General features: G+C 42.7%; 1 protein-coding gene across 1 annotated transcript in view; it reads left to right on the top strand.

Moving 5' to 3' along the window:
• BEGAIN (brain enriched guanylate kinase associated) overlaps positions 1–17,866 on the top strand; it is a 139,790-nt gene that overhangs the window by 5,733 nt on the left and 116,191 nt on the right. Inside the window, exon 2 of the mRNA XM_077820009.1 lies at positions 2,289–2,378. Coding sequence (XP_077676135.1) covers positions 2,289–2,378 — 90 coding nt within the window. The remainder of the gene's footprint in view (positions 1–2,288; positions 2,379–17,866) is intronic.

Raw genomic sequence — 17,866 nt, 5'->3', positions numbered from 1 at the left:
ACAAGACCTCCAGTGCTAGTCAGTTCTGGGGTAGAGCAGCTTATGTATCACCATCTGCTCAGGGCTGTGCCTAAAGCATCATCTATCCCTAACTAATCACAACAAGATTTCAGAGAAATAGGAAAGTTTGCCTGAAATACGTTACTGGTGGCTAAGCCATAGCACCCCAACACTTATCTCAAACAAGAAACCTCAGCTGATCTTCTAAAATGATAAACTTCTCAATGATTAATCAACAGCTGAAGCATGATGATATCTAGAAACTAATAAGCTCTTCTCTTATTTACACTAGGGTATTTAATTTTTAACACTCCAGCAAGGCATCATTTGAGTTATTATTCATTAAGATGCTAGAGTATTGGAAGCAGACCAGACCTCATCACAAGATTGAAGAAACCGCTTGTAGTTTTGCTATCAGTTGTTAATTGTGAGGTGCATATAAACCTGTCCTGTGGTGCATTGGTTACATTAGAACATCAGTAAGATTATTCCCTCATCTATGGATCATATAGATTTTTCAGGGTTCTTTTAAAGCACTCTCCGATCAGATTCTTGTAAATGGTGATGCATAGTTGGCATTTTTGTATAGGGGTTAACAGATGTTTTGCATAATTCTTCAATTTCAAAAGGGGAATTTTCATTTAAATTCTAAGTTAAATGGCAGGCTGTGGCCCTTATTTTCCCAAGTAAAGGCATCATTCTGCTACCCAAACACTCAAACAATGGGTATTAATTATTATTATTATCATAGGGTATTAGTCAATGTGGGTAAATCTTATAGTAGTATCTTTAATGGGTATTATAATCCAGAGGGATTATTTTCTTTAATTATATTATTTGCTTTGGCAACATCCCGTTGGGCCAAATTCTGTTCTCAGATATATCTACGTTAATCTGGAATGATTTCACTGACTTGACTGAGCAAAATTTTGCTGTGGTCCTCATTGGGAGTTATCCGAGGAAGGGTTTAGATCCTCAGGATTTGGCACAAAGCTACTACTACAATAATGAAGTGCACTTACAAAATGCTGTTCCTCGGGGTACTCAAAGTGCGTCATCTAGGTATCCCTTGCTTTTGAGATGTAGCTGTTGCCAACTTCACTTTACCGTAACTGCAGCAATCAGTAAGGTTGTCCTTTACATCGTTGTTCCAGTTCTGTTCAGATATTCTCAGTGCAGGGTTATGCAGGTGCAGCAATTACACCCTGTTCTGAATATGCATCCCACTATGTCTAGAGAAGCCTGTACAAACACATGCTGATGGGTTGTTCCTTATAAGACTAAGTACTCATTAATTATGAACACTGGAAAGTAGGATATCCTGTACACGTTGTCATTAGCCATCAGATACATTACAAGCTATATAAACATTCTTGGTTGTTAAATATGAATAGTAATTAGGTGAACAAAATTACGGTCTTTGTTTCCATGCCAAGAAGTATTAGGCTGCATTTTTAAGGCATGCGGGAAAACAATCTGGATTCAGCTTGTAGGGCCAGAGCCAATAGTTCTTACTCAGATGTTACTCAGGAAAACCTGCCATTGACTTGAGTAGGAATTTGCCTAAACAAGGACTGAATAGAATTCTGGGAAATATCCAGTCTTCCCAGTACTGCTTGATGTTAATGTTGGGCAGTGATTAAATATTGTACAGGAGTTCCTGTTGATGATATGCCTATCTGTTATCCTTTTGTTGGCTCTGAGTCCACTTCTGCTGAGTGTTAATTATGGTTTCTGTTGCTTGTTCGGGTTTATTTGCTTTTGTGTTTTTCATTTTCAGCAAACATTTTACAGCTATTTTTCTGCTGCTGTTGGATGTGCACAGTACATGGAATGCAGAACTTGAATCTCAGCCCAGATTTAATTAAACGTACTACTGCCACAGTGCACGAAAGTTACTTTGTTGGCCCAATTGATACTAAATATAAATCTGTTTAACTTGATGTGGTACAGTGCAACTATAAAGACCTAATTACTGAGCGGGTGCTGCTCTAGTGAAGTCAATGAGGATGCACCCATTTAGACCCAGGGTGAGTTTGGTCCTACAAATCTTTTTTGTGACCTACAACAGGTCTCATGTAAGATAACCAACAAAGATGTGGGTTGAAACAACATCTTGTGTGTAGATTTAGTATTGCTTTAAAGTAATATAGTGTGAATTTCAATACGTTACTTGAATATCTAAATTATGTCGTAACCTGCTAGTAAGCAGGTTGTCTAGCTAGGTTTCCACTCAGATGTCTTATGAGCTATACCTAGCCATGGTTTATCCTCTATTCATGCTGCAGGGTACGAAATTCCTGGGTGCCAACCTGCCTATGGCAACCTAGAATTCTCCAGGGCAGGCTCGCAAAATCTTCACCTACCCTCTGGGACAGGTAATTAAAAAGTGATGTTTTGTTAAGTTATGCTTTCTTTCTAACTTTCTCATGTCAATCATTTGTTTCTATTCTTCACATCAGTCTTTAGTTACTCACATCTATACAATGCTATACAATATTTCTGAATCAGGGAAGTAGCAGCAAATCTATTTGATAGTATTCTAGATGATTGTCTTGTGGCAGCTTGTAGTAATTATTACCAATATGTATAAAAGCTGCAGTATTTTCAGATTCCTCCTATTAGTTGTTAGCTTTTCAGTCAGTGTGGTTATGAAAATACATACACATTTCACCCATTATTGACGTAACAGTAATTTGACCAGGTTACATTTCTTAATTGCCAATGTTTATATATTTCTAGATCTCTTTTGTTCTTTTTTTCCTTGGGCTCCATGAATCAGGTTCTCTCAAAGTAATAGGTGCATAGATGATGAAAGGATATGCTGGAGACAGGCTTACATGGAACAGTCATGATTAATTTTAGCTTGATGTTCCTGTGTAGAACGTAGTATAAAGTAAACTAAACTAATGACTTTTTCCATTTTTTCCCCATACTTGTCTTTCATTTTCTCCTACTATCTCCACGGATTTCTCCTTTGTTCCTTTTGCTGGTATCCACCCAACATCATTAAAAGTTGCAGGTACCTAGAAATGATACTGTTCACTCATCCAATAAAATTTTCACTGGGACAAATATTCAAAGTGGAAAATTCATAAGACAACAAAATAATGGTAGGCTTGCCCTTAGGGTGTCTTATTGCAATATGCAGATTTTCCTCCGAGAAGTGTTGTGGTTTCCCACCCTTACAGAGATCTTAGTACAAGAAAGAATATATATATATAGGATTCTTCAGATACTTCTTGGCACACTGTATATTACAGAGTGTGCTGAAGAGGGGGAAGAGACATTCGACATTTGGAGAGAAGTAGACTTCCATGAGCAGCGGACATGTCATGTACTGGGAAAGTGGTTTAAATTACAGTACATATTTTCTAATCCTTAAATTAACTGCAAATGACTTCTATTTTTACCATGGTCCAGATATGAGAATAACTTTGCTTCATGGCATCTCTGCTTCCTGTCCTGGCTGAAACCAGGAAGTGACCAATGGAACCAAGATAAAGCAATATATTTCCACCCTTACAAAAAGAGTTTGCGTTTCAATTTGGCTTGATGTTTGGGAATTCATTTTAATCAGAACTAGTTTGCCCTCCCATAGTGTAACCATTCAGTGTGATCTTACCTGTGTTTCTTTTTAAATGGATTACTATCATGGAGTTTGGAGGGCTTGACTATGGTATAAGGTACAGTATATAGTAGTCTTGGTTTATGACCAGCTAAATGGTCATGGGGAATATATGGCCAGCCCTCTGTGGAGAAAAAGGTGGTTAGGGACTATTTAGAAAAGCTGGATGTACACAAGTCCATGGGGCCGGACGAGTTGCACCCGAGAGTGCTAAAGGAATTGGCGGCTGTGATTGCAGAGCCATTGGCCATTATCTTTGAAAACTCGTGGCGAATGGGGGAAGTCCCAGATGACAGGAAAAAGGCTAATGTAGTGCCAGTCTTTAAAAAAAGGAAGAAGGAGGATCCTGGGAACTACAGGCCAGTCAGCCTCACCTCAGTCCCCGGAAAAATCATGGAGCAGGTTCTCAAAGATTCAATCCTGAAGCACTTACATGAGAGGAAAGTGATCAGGAACAATCAGCATGGATTCACCAAGGGAAGGTCATGCCTGACTAATCTAATCGCCTTCTAGGATGAGATTAGTGGTTCTGTGGATGAAGGGAAAGCAGTGGATGTATTGTTTCTTGACTTTAGCAAAGCTTTTGACACGTCTCCCACAGTATTCTTGTCAGCAAGTTAAAGTAGTATGGGCTGGATGAATACACTATAAGGTGGGTAGAAAGTTGGCTAGATTGTCGGGCTCAACGGGTAGTGATCAATGGCTCCATGTCTGGTTGGCAGCCGGTGTCAAGTGGAGTGCCCCAGGGGTCGGTCCTGGGGCCGGTTTTGTTCAGTATCTTCATAAATGATCTGGAGGATGGTGTGGATTGCACTCTCAGCAAATTTGCAGATGATACTAAACTGGGAGGAGTGGTAGATACGCTGGAGGGCAGGGATAGGATACAGAGGGACCTAGCCAAATTGGAGGATTGGGCCAAAAGAAATCTGATGAGGTTCAATAAGGATAAGTGCAGGGTCCTGCACTTAGAACAGAAGAACCCAATGCACAGCTACAGACTAGGGACCGAATGGCTAGGCAGCAGTTCTGCGGAAAAGGACCTAGGGGTGACAGTGGACGAGAAGCTAGATATGAGTCAGCAGTGTGCCCTTGTTGCCAAGAAGGCCAATGGCATTTTGGGATGTATAAGTAGGGGCATAGCGAGCAGATCGAGGGATGTGATCGTCCCCCTCTATTCAACATTGGTGAGGCCTCATCTGGAGTACTGTGTCCAGTTTTGGGCCCCACACTACAAGAAGGATGTGGATAAATTGGAGAGAGTCCAGCGAAGGGCAACAAAAATGATTAGGGGTCTGGAACACATGACTTATGAGGAGAGGCTGAGGGAACTGGGATTGTTTAGTCTGCAGAAGAGAAGAATGAGGGGGGATTTGATAGCTGCTTTCAACTACCTGAGAGGTGGTTCCAGAGAGGATGGATCTAGACTATTCTCAGTGGTAGAAGAGGACAGGACAAGGAGTAATGGTCTCAAGTTGCAGTGGGGGAGGTTTAGGTTGAATATTAGGAAAAACTTTTTCACTAGGAGGGTGGTGAAACACTGGAATGCGTTACCTAGGGAGGTGGTAGAATCTCCTTCCTTAGAAGTTTTTAAGGTCAGGCTTGACAAAGCCCTGGCTGGGATGATTTAATTGGGGATTGGTCCTGCTTTGAGCAGGGGGTTGGACTAGATGACCTCCTGAGGTCCCTTCCAACCCTGATATTCTATGATTCTAAATGGTTTTATTCTTGTAATGCCTGCTAAGCACACCTGAAATTCATTCACTGTCCATTTGTAGTCCTTAGTTCCTAATAAAAATGAGCTTGCATTTAGGGAAAAAATATCACAGCTGGATTTCAAACACTCCAAAGTTTTAGGGTATTCAGATCCTGAATTTTGGATCAGGTATTACTAGTTCCTGCAAAAATGTTTACCAACTTTTAAATGGAGCAGAGTAAGCTTAAAAGATTATGCTAATATCATTGCATGAGCAGCTGAAAAAGAACTGCAAAATGAACCAACCATGCAAAAATAATTTTGTGATGATAAAACCTAAAAATAATTATGAGTTCCAAGGTAAATACACCCAAACCATATGCAAACTGTTCAAAATTCTTAGTTCTTCAAAACATATCTGGAAATCTCACCAGAATTGGCTTTCTGGTTGTATTTTAGGAGTTCTGCTTCTGGGTGGGACCAGGAAGTGCACAGGTGTGTGAAAATGAAAGATACTGCCTATAAAAGTTTTCAGAAAATGTAAAATGTGGGCAGATTGAATTTTATCCAACCTGGTTCTTCCATGATTTAAAAAAAAAAAAAAAAAACCCCACTCCAGTCACTTCATAAAGAAAAATCTCTTTCTGACTTCAGAGACCATAAAAGTGGCCCCTGTACTGGGTACAGTACTGTAGGCTGCACTTAAGTAATAAGTATCTCTTTACAAAAGGCAAATTCAGGCCATTTCAGTCAGTCTCTAATAAAAACCTGTTAAAAAAGTTAAAGCCACTTTAATCCGTAAATGAGTTCTTGAAGCCGCTGGCTGTGCAGGGCTGATGCAGACAGAATCCCTGTGCAGGAGCTTGTTGTACTGTGCTTTTCACAGCTGCTGATGAACAGTGCTGCAGGTGCTCACCTGAGCATCTGCTGCCAGATGTTAGCCCTTCTGATGCTGTACAACAATCCCCTGCTCCTAGCCTGGCTCTCTCCACTGCTAAGGGAGAGCTATTGACGAGTCCCTGTGTAGGAGTTTTGGGGGCAGGAGAGGAGGTTTCCTGCTCCTCCTTCTCCCTAGTGTACCCACAAAGGAGAAGACAGAATTTAGCCCTATGCTGAAAAGCCAGCTGAGCTGAGTGTGTAGAATAAAACTACCCTCTGCTCAGCTAATAAGTCATGACACTGGAACTGGGAGAACAGTTGTTTGAACTGATTTCACAACATGCTGAGCAATGGCAGACTTGCTAGAGGTGTACTCATTTAGATTCTTGCGGAATAGGAAACTTCTCAGTTTGCAAGTCCTAAAATAGTGCCGCGCAGCATCTAAAACAAAGAGGTGAGGATCAAAATAAAGAGCTAATGACGACAGCACATATCTGATTTGCCATAATAGCAAGTTAATCACCCAGCTGAAAATCATTTGCAAATGTCAGAAAACTGAAGATATTTTTAAATACTCAGCTACACAAATTTCATTCAGATAACATTAGGGGCCATTTCTGCCCTCAGGTAAAGCTCTCAGTACTCCCATTCCACTCAATAAGTATTGTGCACATGTAACTGAGAGCAGCATTAGTTCCCAAGGAATCTGAATTACATTTACAGGACATAGATTGTTCAGGCTAAATGATGTTCTTTAACTCACCCCATCAAGCGTTGGTGTTCCTGGCATCTACACACTGGAGATATATTGTGTTGCCAAAAACCTTGCACAAAAATCCCTATTATTATTCATCCTCTTTCTCACAGCATGCTGCTCTGACTATAGAACACAGCCATTGTGTGATAGACAGTATAGAATGTCAAAGAACAGTCCTATAGCAGCTGCCAGTAGAATTTCAGCAGTTACCACCCAAGGTATCTGAAATGCCACTGCTATTTCCCATTATAGGTAACAGCTGTATTGTCTCTGATCCCATTACTGTTGGCAGATGTTTACTTTCTAAAGGTTGGCCCCTGTATATTCCCATTTTGGGTACAACACAAATTGCTTGTGTGACTTTTGCCATGAAAGATGACCAGAGTGCAAGTGTGCATAAAAAAAGGACAATCAGTTAATGAAACTTGTTAATATATAGATATACACTACATACAGAGTATGGGGAGGGGGAAACATTGCTCTTTCTAACTCCTCCTTCCAGAACCAACCTAAGATGTCTTCTCCCAGAGCCAGAAGAATATATACATAGTTGTTCCATTCAGTTAACACAAACCCTCTGTAAATGCCTGGCATGAAACAAAATTTGATATCTTCCATTGTTGTATGCAGTGTCATTGTAGCTGTGTTGGTACCAGGCTATTAGAGAGACAAGGTGGGTCAGGTAATATCTTATTGGACCAACTTCTGTTGGTGACAGAGACAAGCTTTTGAGCTTACACAGAGCTCTTCTTCGAGTCTGGACAGTGAGAACGTTTCCCAGACCTGAAGAAGAGCTCTGTGTAAGCTCCACAGCTTGTCTCTTACCAACAGAAGCTGGTCCAATAAAAGATATGACCTCACCCATTTTGTCATGAAACCAACAGCTCCTAGAGAAACAGCCCGATGCAGGTGAGCTTTAAACCAAAAGAAAGAAAGCAGGAACAAGAAGGAGAAAAAAACAGAGGGGAAAGAAGTTGCCAAATGTGAAGAGAGAGATTGTATCCCTCCATCTAGCAAGTTCTTTGAATCTGACTGCTTTATCTGAAGTAGGACAGGAACTGATTCTCTTTCCTTATGCCACATCATCTTTCCATAGGTCTTCCTTGTCCTTTTAAAGGAAGTGATAAAAAAAGATTCAATGTGCCTCTGTACATGGCACTTCACTGATCCTTACTATGTGCTGTATTCTGACAGCCACGCACCTTTCTGATACTGAAAATGAACATTTAAGACAGGCACAAAACAAAATGGGGCAGTGTGTGGGTGATCAAATGAGCTTCCTCTTAGCAAAGCCATAATAGTGTTTGAATGTGGCTGTCAAGCTATTCTAGATGGATCAAGAATAAACAAAAAAGAAAAGAAAGTAGATGAAGAAGCAGGAACCATTAACATTATTAGAATATAGTGTTATGTGTATGAAGAAAAGGAGTACTTGTGGCACCTTAGAGACTAACCAATTTACTTGAGCATAAGCTAGTCTCTAAGGTGCCACGAGTCCTCCTTTTCTTTTTGCAAATAGAGACTAACGGCTGCTACTCTGAAACCTGTTATATGTATGAGAGCTGATGTGGCAGGTCTTCCTTAGTAATAGCCTGAGGGAGTGGAGGAAGTACTTATTCTTAACTGCAAGCCAAAGCAATCATTGACACCCCCTCTCCCCCCCTCCCAGAAGTTGTGTTAAGGTGATCTGGTGTGATTTAGGGATGCTTTATGAACTGCCTAGAGAGCTTCCACTTTGCTTCCAAACTGTAGTGGTAAAATAGACGTCTACCTCTAATTTTGCTATCCCCATTTCTTATTCCCTTGATATTTTTTTATTATTATTCATGACTTACTAGCCTGGATTCCCTAGAAAAATAGAGGGCAGATCATTGGGTCTTTCTCTGACATTGCAGGATATAAAAAGTAGTCAATGTTCATGCCACAACTTAAACTGACTTGCTACACTGACAGGCAACTTCTCAACAGTCAACTTGTTAGGCAAGTTGAGCTATTTGTTACAAATAAATGATCTGACCTTTTTCTGAATCATGCTTATGACTGCAAATGTATTTTTGTTTTTCACATGCTTTTACTAAATAGTTTATGCAAACATGTATCAGCCTTTGGTATATTAGCAAATAACTGAAGTGAACAGTTGTGATGCTCAGTGTGTGATTGGTCATCTAAGTCACATGGATATTTTTTTCTCCCTGATTGGATGACTGGAACTTTTAAGACAGGAGAATAGAGAAGAGTAAACAACAAGAAGAGAATACCTTTGTACAAAAGCCAATATCACACATGAACAAAGTGTAGTCGTTCTCCAGTTACACAAATATTTGCAAATGGGCAAAACAAACAACCACTCACAATCTGAATGCATGTTCAGAGAGTGTTAGTAAGAGATAGGAAGCAGGCTCACCTCTTTGCTCTGCATTTTGTTCTTCTCTTGCATCTTTTCTAGCTGTTCACCCTTATGTTTTCCCCAAACACACAGACAAATTCAAAAGTGATATAAATTAAACGCCTTTACTCAAACTCTATTAGACCTATGTGTAACTAGGAAACAATTCCATTTCATGAGAAATATCTAGCTTTTGCAGTACAGTTTTATTCCAATGTGGAACAAAAACAAGAGCTTTTGACATTCATGAAAAAGCAAGAGAGAGAGATCTCAGAATAGCAAATAGCCTGGTGGTTAAGGTTCTCACTTGCAATGTGGGAAATCAAATTAAAGGCCCTGCTCCTAATCAGGGAGGACAGGGACTTGAACATGGGTCTTCCAGTTCTCAGCCAGGTACACTAGGCTATTGGCTACTCTGCAGTAGAATAGTCTCTTCACACCTTCCCTAAAGAAATTCCATCCTGGAGCTCAGCAATGTCTCCACTGAAATCTAAATATTTCCACAAAACATTTCAGTTTTGACATAATAGCATTTTTGGTGGAAAAAAGTTTCCATCAAGTTTCACATTTGATAGAAAGTTTGACCCGCTCTACTTACAACCCTTTGCTAATGTCTATTTAAATATGTCAGTTGCTCTAAAAATTGCTGCGTCTAGATAAGTCAGTCAGTCTAGACTCGAAAGAGAATCTAATTAGGATAGCTTGGCGGGGGGGGGGGGGGAGGGCAAAAGAAAGTATAGATTATGATAGTTTAGACTTCCTCTATACTGACTAAGACTTCCTTATTGTTTGCAGTGTTGTTGTAGCTGTGTTGATCCCAGGAGATTAGCGACAAAGTGAGTGAGGTAATATATTTTATTGGATCAACTTCTGTTGGGGTGCAATGGCTGGCACTTGGCAGGAGTGGCAGCTAGTGGTTAGAGAGTGGTATGGGAGCTTAGGCTCTCCTACTCCATCAGGATTTGGCCCAGAGCCCTGGGGTAGCCAAGGTCAGGCACCCTTGAGCACCTTAAGACAGTCCTCCCTGGACCACTTCTTACCCCTCCACTCTATACTTCAAGCTTTTTCAGTCTGTAACCAAAATAATGTAGAACAAACATAGTGCCTTTAGTCAGTCTGGCTTCTAGCGGAGCAGTTCCTCTCTTCTTGGGTATGTCTTCACTACCCGCCAAATCGGTGGGCAGCGATCAATCCAGCGGGGATCGATTTATTGCGTCTAGTCTAGATGCGATAAATCGACCCCCCACAAGTGCTCTCCTGTCGACTCCTGTACTCCAGCGCCATGAGAGGTGCAGGCAGAGTCAGAATATGGAAGCAGCAGCAGTTGACTCACCATGGTAAAGACACCATGGTAAGTCGATCTAATTACGTCGACTTCAGCTATGTTATTCACATAGCTGAAGTTGCATAACTTAGATCGATCCCCCCAGTGTAGACCAGGGCTTAGAGGAGCAGCTTCTGTGTCCTTCCTCAGAAGCTCCCAGGGAGGGTCCTTCTCCCTGCCTTCTGAGCTGTCTGGGTGCCTTTTAAGCCCCACCTCCACCTGGAGCATGCTCAGCAGGGACGGTGGGGTGGGGTTGTTTAGGCCTAGAGTTGATCCTTGACCCTTTTACTCCTGCTGTGGTGTTTGTATACCCTGTCACACAGGGAAAAGAGAGCAGCTTTGCTACACAGAGCTCTTCTTCAAAAGAAAGCTTGAAAGCTTGTCTCTTTCCCAACAGAAGCTGGTCCAATAAAAATATTACCTCACCCACTTTGTCTCTCTAATTAGATGTCTTTAGTCACTTTTGGCTTAAGCCACTAGCCTTCTTATTTTTGTGTGTGGCACATTTATTTTTCTCTCTCATATGTATAGCCTCATCGAGCTGTAGCTCACAAAAGCTTATGCTCAAATAAATTGGTTAGTCTCTAAGGTGCCACAAGTACTCCTTTTCTTTTTACCCCTCAAAAGAGTCTCTTCAGCAAAATTGGCTATCTTGTTAATAAGAGCTGCAAATGCATTTTGAAGACTCCGGATACAAATCAAGTTAACAGAAATATTAAATCACTCTTCAGAGATCTGACTGAGATTTTCTATGCAGGAGAATTATATAAACTGCAGAGGTTGGCATAGCTAGCGGTGCTGCTTATGTTACAGTATGGGTATCCTGATTTATAGCAATAAGTTATTTCCTTCCCATCAACTATGCTGCATCCTGGATTCCTCGTGTTCGGCAGAATAGAATATTCCCCAAAATAGAGGTTTGAATTCCCCACTGTTCACTGTTATTTGGGTAAGTCATGTCTCTGCAGTTTTCAGCACCTCAGGGAAACCTGACTGCCTGGTGAAGAGACTTCATTTAATAACTCGGGAGTTTTAATCTATTCCTGAAAGCTGTAATTTTATTCATTATGTTTCAATTTGACCCAAAAAGAGCCTTTGGTTACTGATAGTACATTCAGAATAGAGCAGTGATTCCCAACCAGTGTGCCTCGACACACTGGTGTGCTGTCCGGCCTGAACAGGTGTGCCATGGAATTTTTTGAAAAGTACATGTGAGAACAAGGGGAGGAAAGCTGCTTTCTGATTGGCCATCTGCCGTACTGCCCCGCCTCCTCCAGAGGCAGAGCGACCGGTCAGAGCTCAATCGCCCTTTCTTCTCCCCCGCCCCTCCTGTGTGAGCCAGGGGGTCAGCTCCTCTGCCCCTCCCCTTCCCTCTTGCAGCCTCTGGAATGTGAGGTGCGCCGCGGCAGAGAAAAGGTTGGATACCACTGGAAGAGAGGAGATGTTGTATAGCCATAGTATGAACATATGCCAAGAAACACACCATTTTCTACTGAGAATAATGGCATTCACCGCACATAACAGCTGGCAGCTGATCCTCTAAGGACTTTTTGCATATCTAAGGTTAGCTATTCATCTTCATATCATCTTTTCATATGATATTTGTATTGAATTCAATGTGTTGGGAAGTTCTAGGCTTTCAGAATTTATGTTCTCTCCACTAACCTGCATATTGCGGCCCTCACACACTTGCCACAGCAGAGATGACCCATACCTGCTGATAGTTCAGGGGGCACAATTTAAAGGTTCAGCCACCCCCAGAACAGCTTCAGTCATGCCCCCCCCCCGCGATAGCCCCTCCACTTACCCTCAGTTTCCCCTCCTGGAACGCACGGCGCCTCCCTGCAGCTCCCAGCTGTTGCTCCTGCCTCTCCCCATTGGGCTCAGCTCGTAGCTTGTTGACTCCAGCAGCTACCATGCAGGGAGGGGGCCTGGCTGCACCAAGTGTTTGAATATGGCCAGCAAACCCTGGCAGAAATCTGGGAGGGGGATGTGACCCCACAAGCCACCTCCACCCTTCCACACCTTCCCTCCCTCCCCCGCATTGCCTCTGTATCCTGGAATAGGAATAATTCCCATTTAATCCAGAGACTGTTAGGCTGATGCAGTCAAAATGTGACTTCAAGCTATTTTAAGTTAGGGGATGCAACGGTTCTGCCCTCATATGAGCTAGTCCATGATTTCAGCCAGGTTCAGACAGGTATATTTAGCAGAATTAACACAATTATAACCCAGAAAGAGAAATTCTGCATTAGTTGTCTGTACCCTGGGGGACAAAGAACAAAAGTAAAGTAATCACCCCAATGCTGCAGTAGTCCTATTGTAAGATATTGGTCCAGATCTTCAACTCACATAAGTGGGACCATTTACATCTGGCTCATAGTGTTTAGGACCATAAATACTATAGTACTTATAGATATAAATAAATAAAAAGATCTCTTGCTCTCCTTTCTGTCTCCCCTTTCATGTGACCCCTTAGTGTTTGATGGCTGTTGGTATGCTAGCTTGAGCTCTTTAGGTATAGTTGGAACTACAATCAGGGACCCCTTCCATTTGTGTGTGTGTATGGATGGGGACTGGGAGCTATAAAAGCAACTTGACATCCAAATCTAGCTCATTCAAGCATTTATTCTAAAGCACATACATTTCCTCCCACCCACACAAACACTCACTTGTCAGCAGCTTTCCATATATGAATGGAAAAATCAGCACGTAATTCATCAAATGCACAATACACTCTCTGATGCTCAAACCCTTTGAAAAACATGGGCCTATCAGACTGGACAAAGAAGGGCCTATGACAATTAGGGTCCAGACACCCTAGGAAAAGAACAGGGAGTCTGAACCCCAAAGAGTAAGCAATTGAATCAACTGGATGTATACAGTGTTATTGTGTGTAAAATATGTCAAATAAGGTCAGTTTCAAGTCTCCCTCTTATGAGCTTTTTTCCCTTTTATTTTTTTTTTCCTGGTATGGCAACTTATCATTATTTAGGGTAGGAAAATTCTAGCCAGGATGTCTTAATGTTTTCCCATTACCACCAACAGCTCGTGGTTTGTCTCTTCCTGGGTATGTACAATGCTAGGGGCTTGGAGCTGGTTGGGGAGGCAACCCCTCCCTGCCTCTCTGACCAGCTTGCTGTTGTGAGGTGGAGCTGACTGTTGCAGCACAAATTATGAGCAGTTTTATATCTACATAAATACTGTCTGTATACATCTCATAATGACCATCAAGTTCAGCGCATGACAAGCTTTCATAAAAGACTTACTTGACCTATTTTTATATACACGAACATCGAATCAACTGGTTGTATAAAATTGCTTATTCTTTGAAGTTCAGACCCCCCTGTTCTCCACTCAGGGTGGCTGGAGCCTGATTGTCACAAGGTCATATGTAGGAAAAGGCCCTCCATCATCAAGGACTGAATTTGTGAGGAGCTCAAGTCTGTGCACACCAACATTCAGGTCTGAGGCGGTAGGGGGCATACTGGATATTTACCTGTTCAAATACCAGTTTGAGCATGCAGTTAATTATACTTGGGTCCAAACAACCTAATCTGAACACCTCAAATCTTTGGGGATGTATGGATTGGGTTCCAGATCTAAACTACAGTAGTCCTCTGTTTCTAGAATGGGCTGAAACGAATCCCATATCTAAATCCTCCTGAATGAGGCAAAGTTCAGATGTGGATCCAAACTTTGCAGTTTGGGCCCATCTCTCCACTTAACATGTGCACAAATCAGTTTGTTCACAAAAGTGCAGACATCGCAGCTTGGTTTTTGCATTCCCCTTTTGCAAGTTTTCCCCTTACTATCCAAAATAACATCTTGATCATTTGATACTTGGTGAGATAGGATATTCTATTCCCAAAAAAACCTGCCCAACACAGTAATACAATTGCTGTTTCATTTGGGACCTTTTTAATAACCTGAAGAACGTTTGGAAAAATCTTGAGCATTTTCTTTCAGAGTAAAGTTCTCAACAATGTTGTGTTGCTGACACAGCCAGAATGCCCCTGTTCCCAATACAACCAGAATGCACTGGCACATCTCTGATCCCAGTCAGAGGTTTTCTGCCTTCTCTTCACCACCTCAGGCTTGAATGGCTACACTGCCCCCATTTGGGCTGTTTAATATTTGTATTAGGATAGGCACTGTAGGCATTTGCTTTTCCCTCTCATTAGTCAGGCTTTCTTGTACCTCAGTTTCCCCTTGCTGGTCTGCAGTCTTCCTGTGTTGGTTGGTAGTTTGTGTCTCACTATCCAGTTCCCCTGTGACTGGTTCGCATTTTAGCTCACAGATGCATGAAACAATAGGGAAACAGAAGCAGGCCCCACAGTCACACAGCACTCCTCCCCACCCTGTTGAGCCTTTTCCTCCTCAATTGATGGATAGTCATCTCAGCCAGCACTAGCAGGAAGTTGACAAGGGGGGGTTGCAATGTTGTGGGGCCACAGGTAGGCTGTGCATAAATACAGAGATGTGGGGGAAAGTGCAGCCAGAATATGAGATTCTGGAGGCACAGGAAAAGGGGCTTCAACTCTTGGCAGATGTGCACCATGGCTTTCCCATGCCACAGAAGAGGCAAATGTTGGGACTCCATGAACCATGCCAACACCATGCATGTGTTCATGTCCCTATGAAGGAGCTACCAGTTTATGTCCCCGAGTGGGCTTAACCCAGATTGGCATTAGCTTTGCAAAAATGTCTTCCTTCCCTGCAGCTCTGCAAGCAGAACATTTAAAAATGTAACCACCAGACAAGTAGAGACCATACAGCAGCTCCTGCATTCCCTCAGAGCTTTCTGCCATGGTCTGTACAACCCTCGTCTTTCTCCTCTAGAGTAAGACAGCCTTCTACGCAGTCAGTTCCCAGTCGTTATTGCGTCCTTGAGTTGCCTCAGGATCTTGGCTAGGAATTAACCTGTGAAACCCCAGGCAATAGTATGACTTGGCAGATATTGGAGAGGAGAATGGCAGAGCTCAGTGGTTTGAGCATTGGCCTGCTAAACCCAGGGTTGTGAGTTCAATCCTTGAGGGGGCCATTTAGGGATCTGGGGCAAAAATTGGGGATTGGTCCTGCTTTGAGCAGGGTGTTGGACTAGATGACCTCCTGAGGTCCCTTCCAACCCAGATATTCTATGATTCATTGTCTCCTCTAAGGTACCCAAAAGGCCTGGTCCAATACTGGCAAGTATGGGTAGTCACACTGTTTATGGACACACATGACAGTGCTAAAGTAGTTTTTCATGTCTGCTTTACAGTCATATAAGCAAACCAATAAAATATGTATTAAATTTTGGAACAGATCAATTTGCAGAGAACAACATGATAAAAGGTCTGCAAACACATTTTTAATGAGGCAAAGTGAAAACATCCCTCAGTGAGAGGTTCCCTGAAGATAGGATAAATATTTAGAATCTTATTGACTGTCCATATTTTTAGAGAGAGATTTTAGTTAATCAAAATGAATAATAGCTTAAAAACCATTCGTTATCACAGCAGAAGTGCTTTAGAGATCATTAGAAGAAATGAAGAACCACTGATGCAAAAGTTATTTCTTTGTTGGATTTTGGGTCCTATCCTGCCATTCCTTGCTCCTTTGAAACTTATTACTGAAGAAGATGTGAGTTTTGAGAAGTGAGGAAATGCAGGATTAGACCCTTTCTGAGCTGTACTGCACAAGGGGCTACATATTTCCACTTAGGCCTGGTCTGCACTACATGGTTAGCTCAATGCAAGGCAGCTTACATCAACCTAGCTCTGGAAGTGTCTTCACATAAATTTGACTCCCGCCAACGTAAGTGCCCTGCTATGCCAACTTAATACCATCATCTCCTCGAGTGGCAGAGAGTCAGGGTCAATGTAATTAGATTGCCACAGTGCCAGTGTAGACACTGCATTACTTACATAGACTGTTACTGGCCTCCAGGAGCTGTCCCACAATGTCCCATACTGACCGCTTCGGTCACCATTATGTACTTCACTGGCCAGGTAGACAGGAAGCTCCCCTCCCCTTTAAAGCCCTGCAAATTTTTGAAATTCCTTTTCCTGGTTGCCTGGCTTGGCAAGCACACCTAACAGTTCTCCATTGTTGAGTGGAACTGCCCACCTGACCATGCCTGCTACATGCTCCAGAGGCGCTCCTGCCTGGAGTACACAGGAGGCGTTGGATCTCCTGGAACTGTAGGGAGAAGAGGCTTTGCAGACAGAGCTCGCACCAGCCATAGAAACGCTGACATCTATGAGCGGATTGCTCAGGGGATGCAGGAAAAAGGGCTACAACAGGGACCAGCATCAGTGCTGAGTGAAAGCCAAGGTGCTGTGGCCGGAATACCAGAAGGCTAACAATCGATCTGGTACAGAACCGCAGACCTGCCACTTTTACAAAAACCTACGTGCCATCCTTGGCAGAGACACTACCACTACCTCCAAGAGCACCAGAGATTCTTCTAAGGAGCCTGAGTCCCAGGCCCCTGCCATGAACAGCAAGGAGGAGGGGGTGGAGGAGGAGTATGGAGGACAGGTGACTGGAAAATCCTGCTGTGCAGCAAACCAGGACCTGTTCTTGACACCACCACAATCCAGCCTGTCCTGACAGTTGAGCATTGGCGAGTCTGATGCCAGGGAAGGAACCTCTGGTAAGTGTGCTGTTTATTTTGAAATTACAGGGATGGCACCCCCAAAGTAGCAGGACACATCTTTTGATTTGCCCATTTTAACCTGTGCTAGAAGAGGTAGTGAAACAACCGAGAGATAGAGTTGCTATTTGCTTTTCATTCCCCTCTAGAGTAAGGCAGTGGGAGCTACATGGAGCAGTTTTTTTATATGCAGTGGAATGCCCCGTGAATCCTCCATAGAGATCTCGAAGAAACTTCCATGGAAGGACTCTGCAATCCTCTGCTGAAGGTTTCTGGGGAGGGTTGCCTTATATCTTCCTCCACGGTAGGACACCTTCCCAAGCCACTCAGCAATAACTTCAGCAGGCACCATTGCCATACACAGGCTAGCAGCATATGAGCACAGGCGGCATTGGGACACCAGCAGCAGCTGTGCTTTCTCTGCCTCTGTTACCCTCAGGAGCGAGATACCAGCTAAAATCACCACCACCGGTGGAAAATGGTGCCAGTATTCAGTGCCATTGCCCTATACAACTATATCATGCTAGCAAGCTATTCACCTTGCATTTCCCTCACCCCC

The sequence above is a fragment of the Eretmochelys imbricata genome, chromosome 6 (assembly GCF_965152235.1).
Source record: "Eretmochelys imbricata isolate rEreImb1 chromosome 6, rEreImb1.hap1, whole genome shotgun sequence".
NCBI lineage: Eukaryota > Metazoa > Chordata > Testudines > Cheloniidae > Eretmochelys > Eretmochelys imbricata.
Note: the sequence above shows the minus strand (reverse complement) of the source record. Positions and strands in the feature narration are given on the sequence as shown.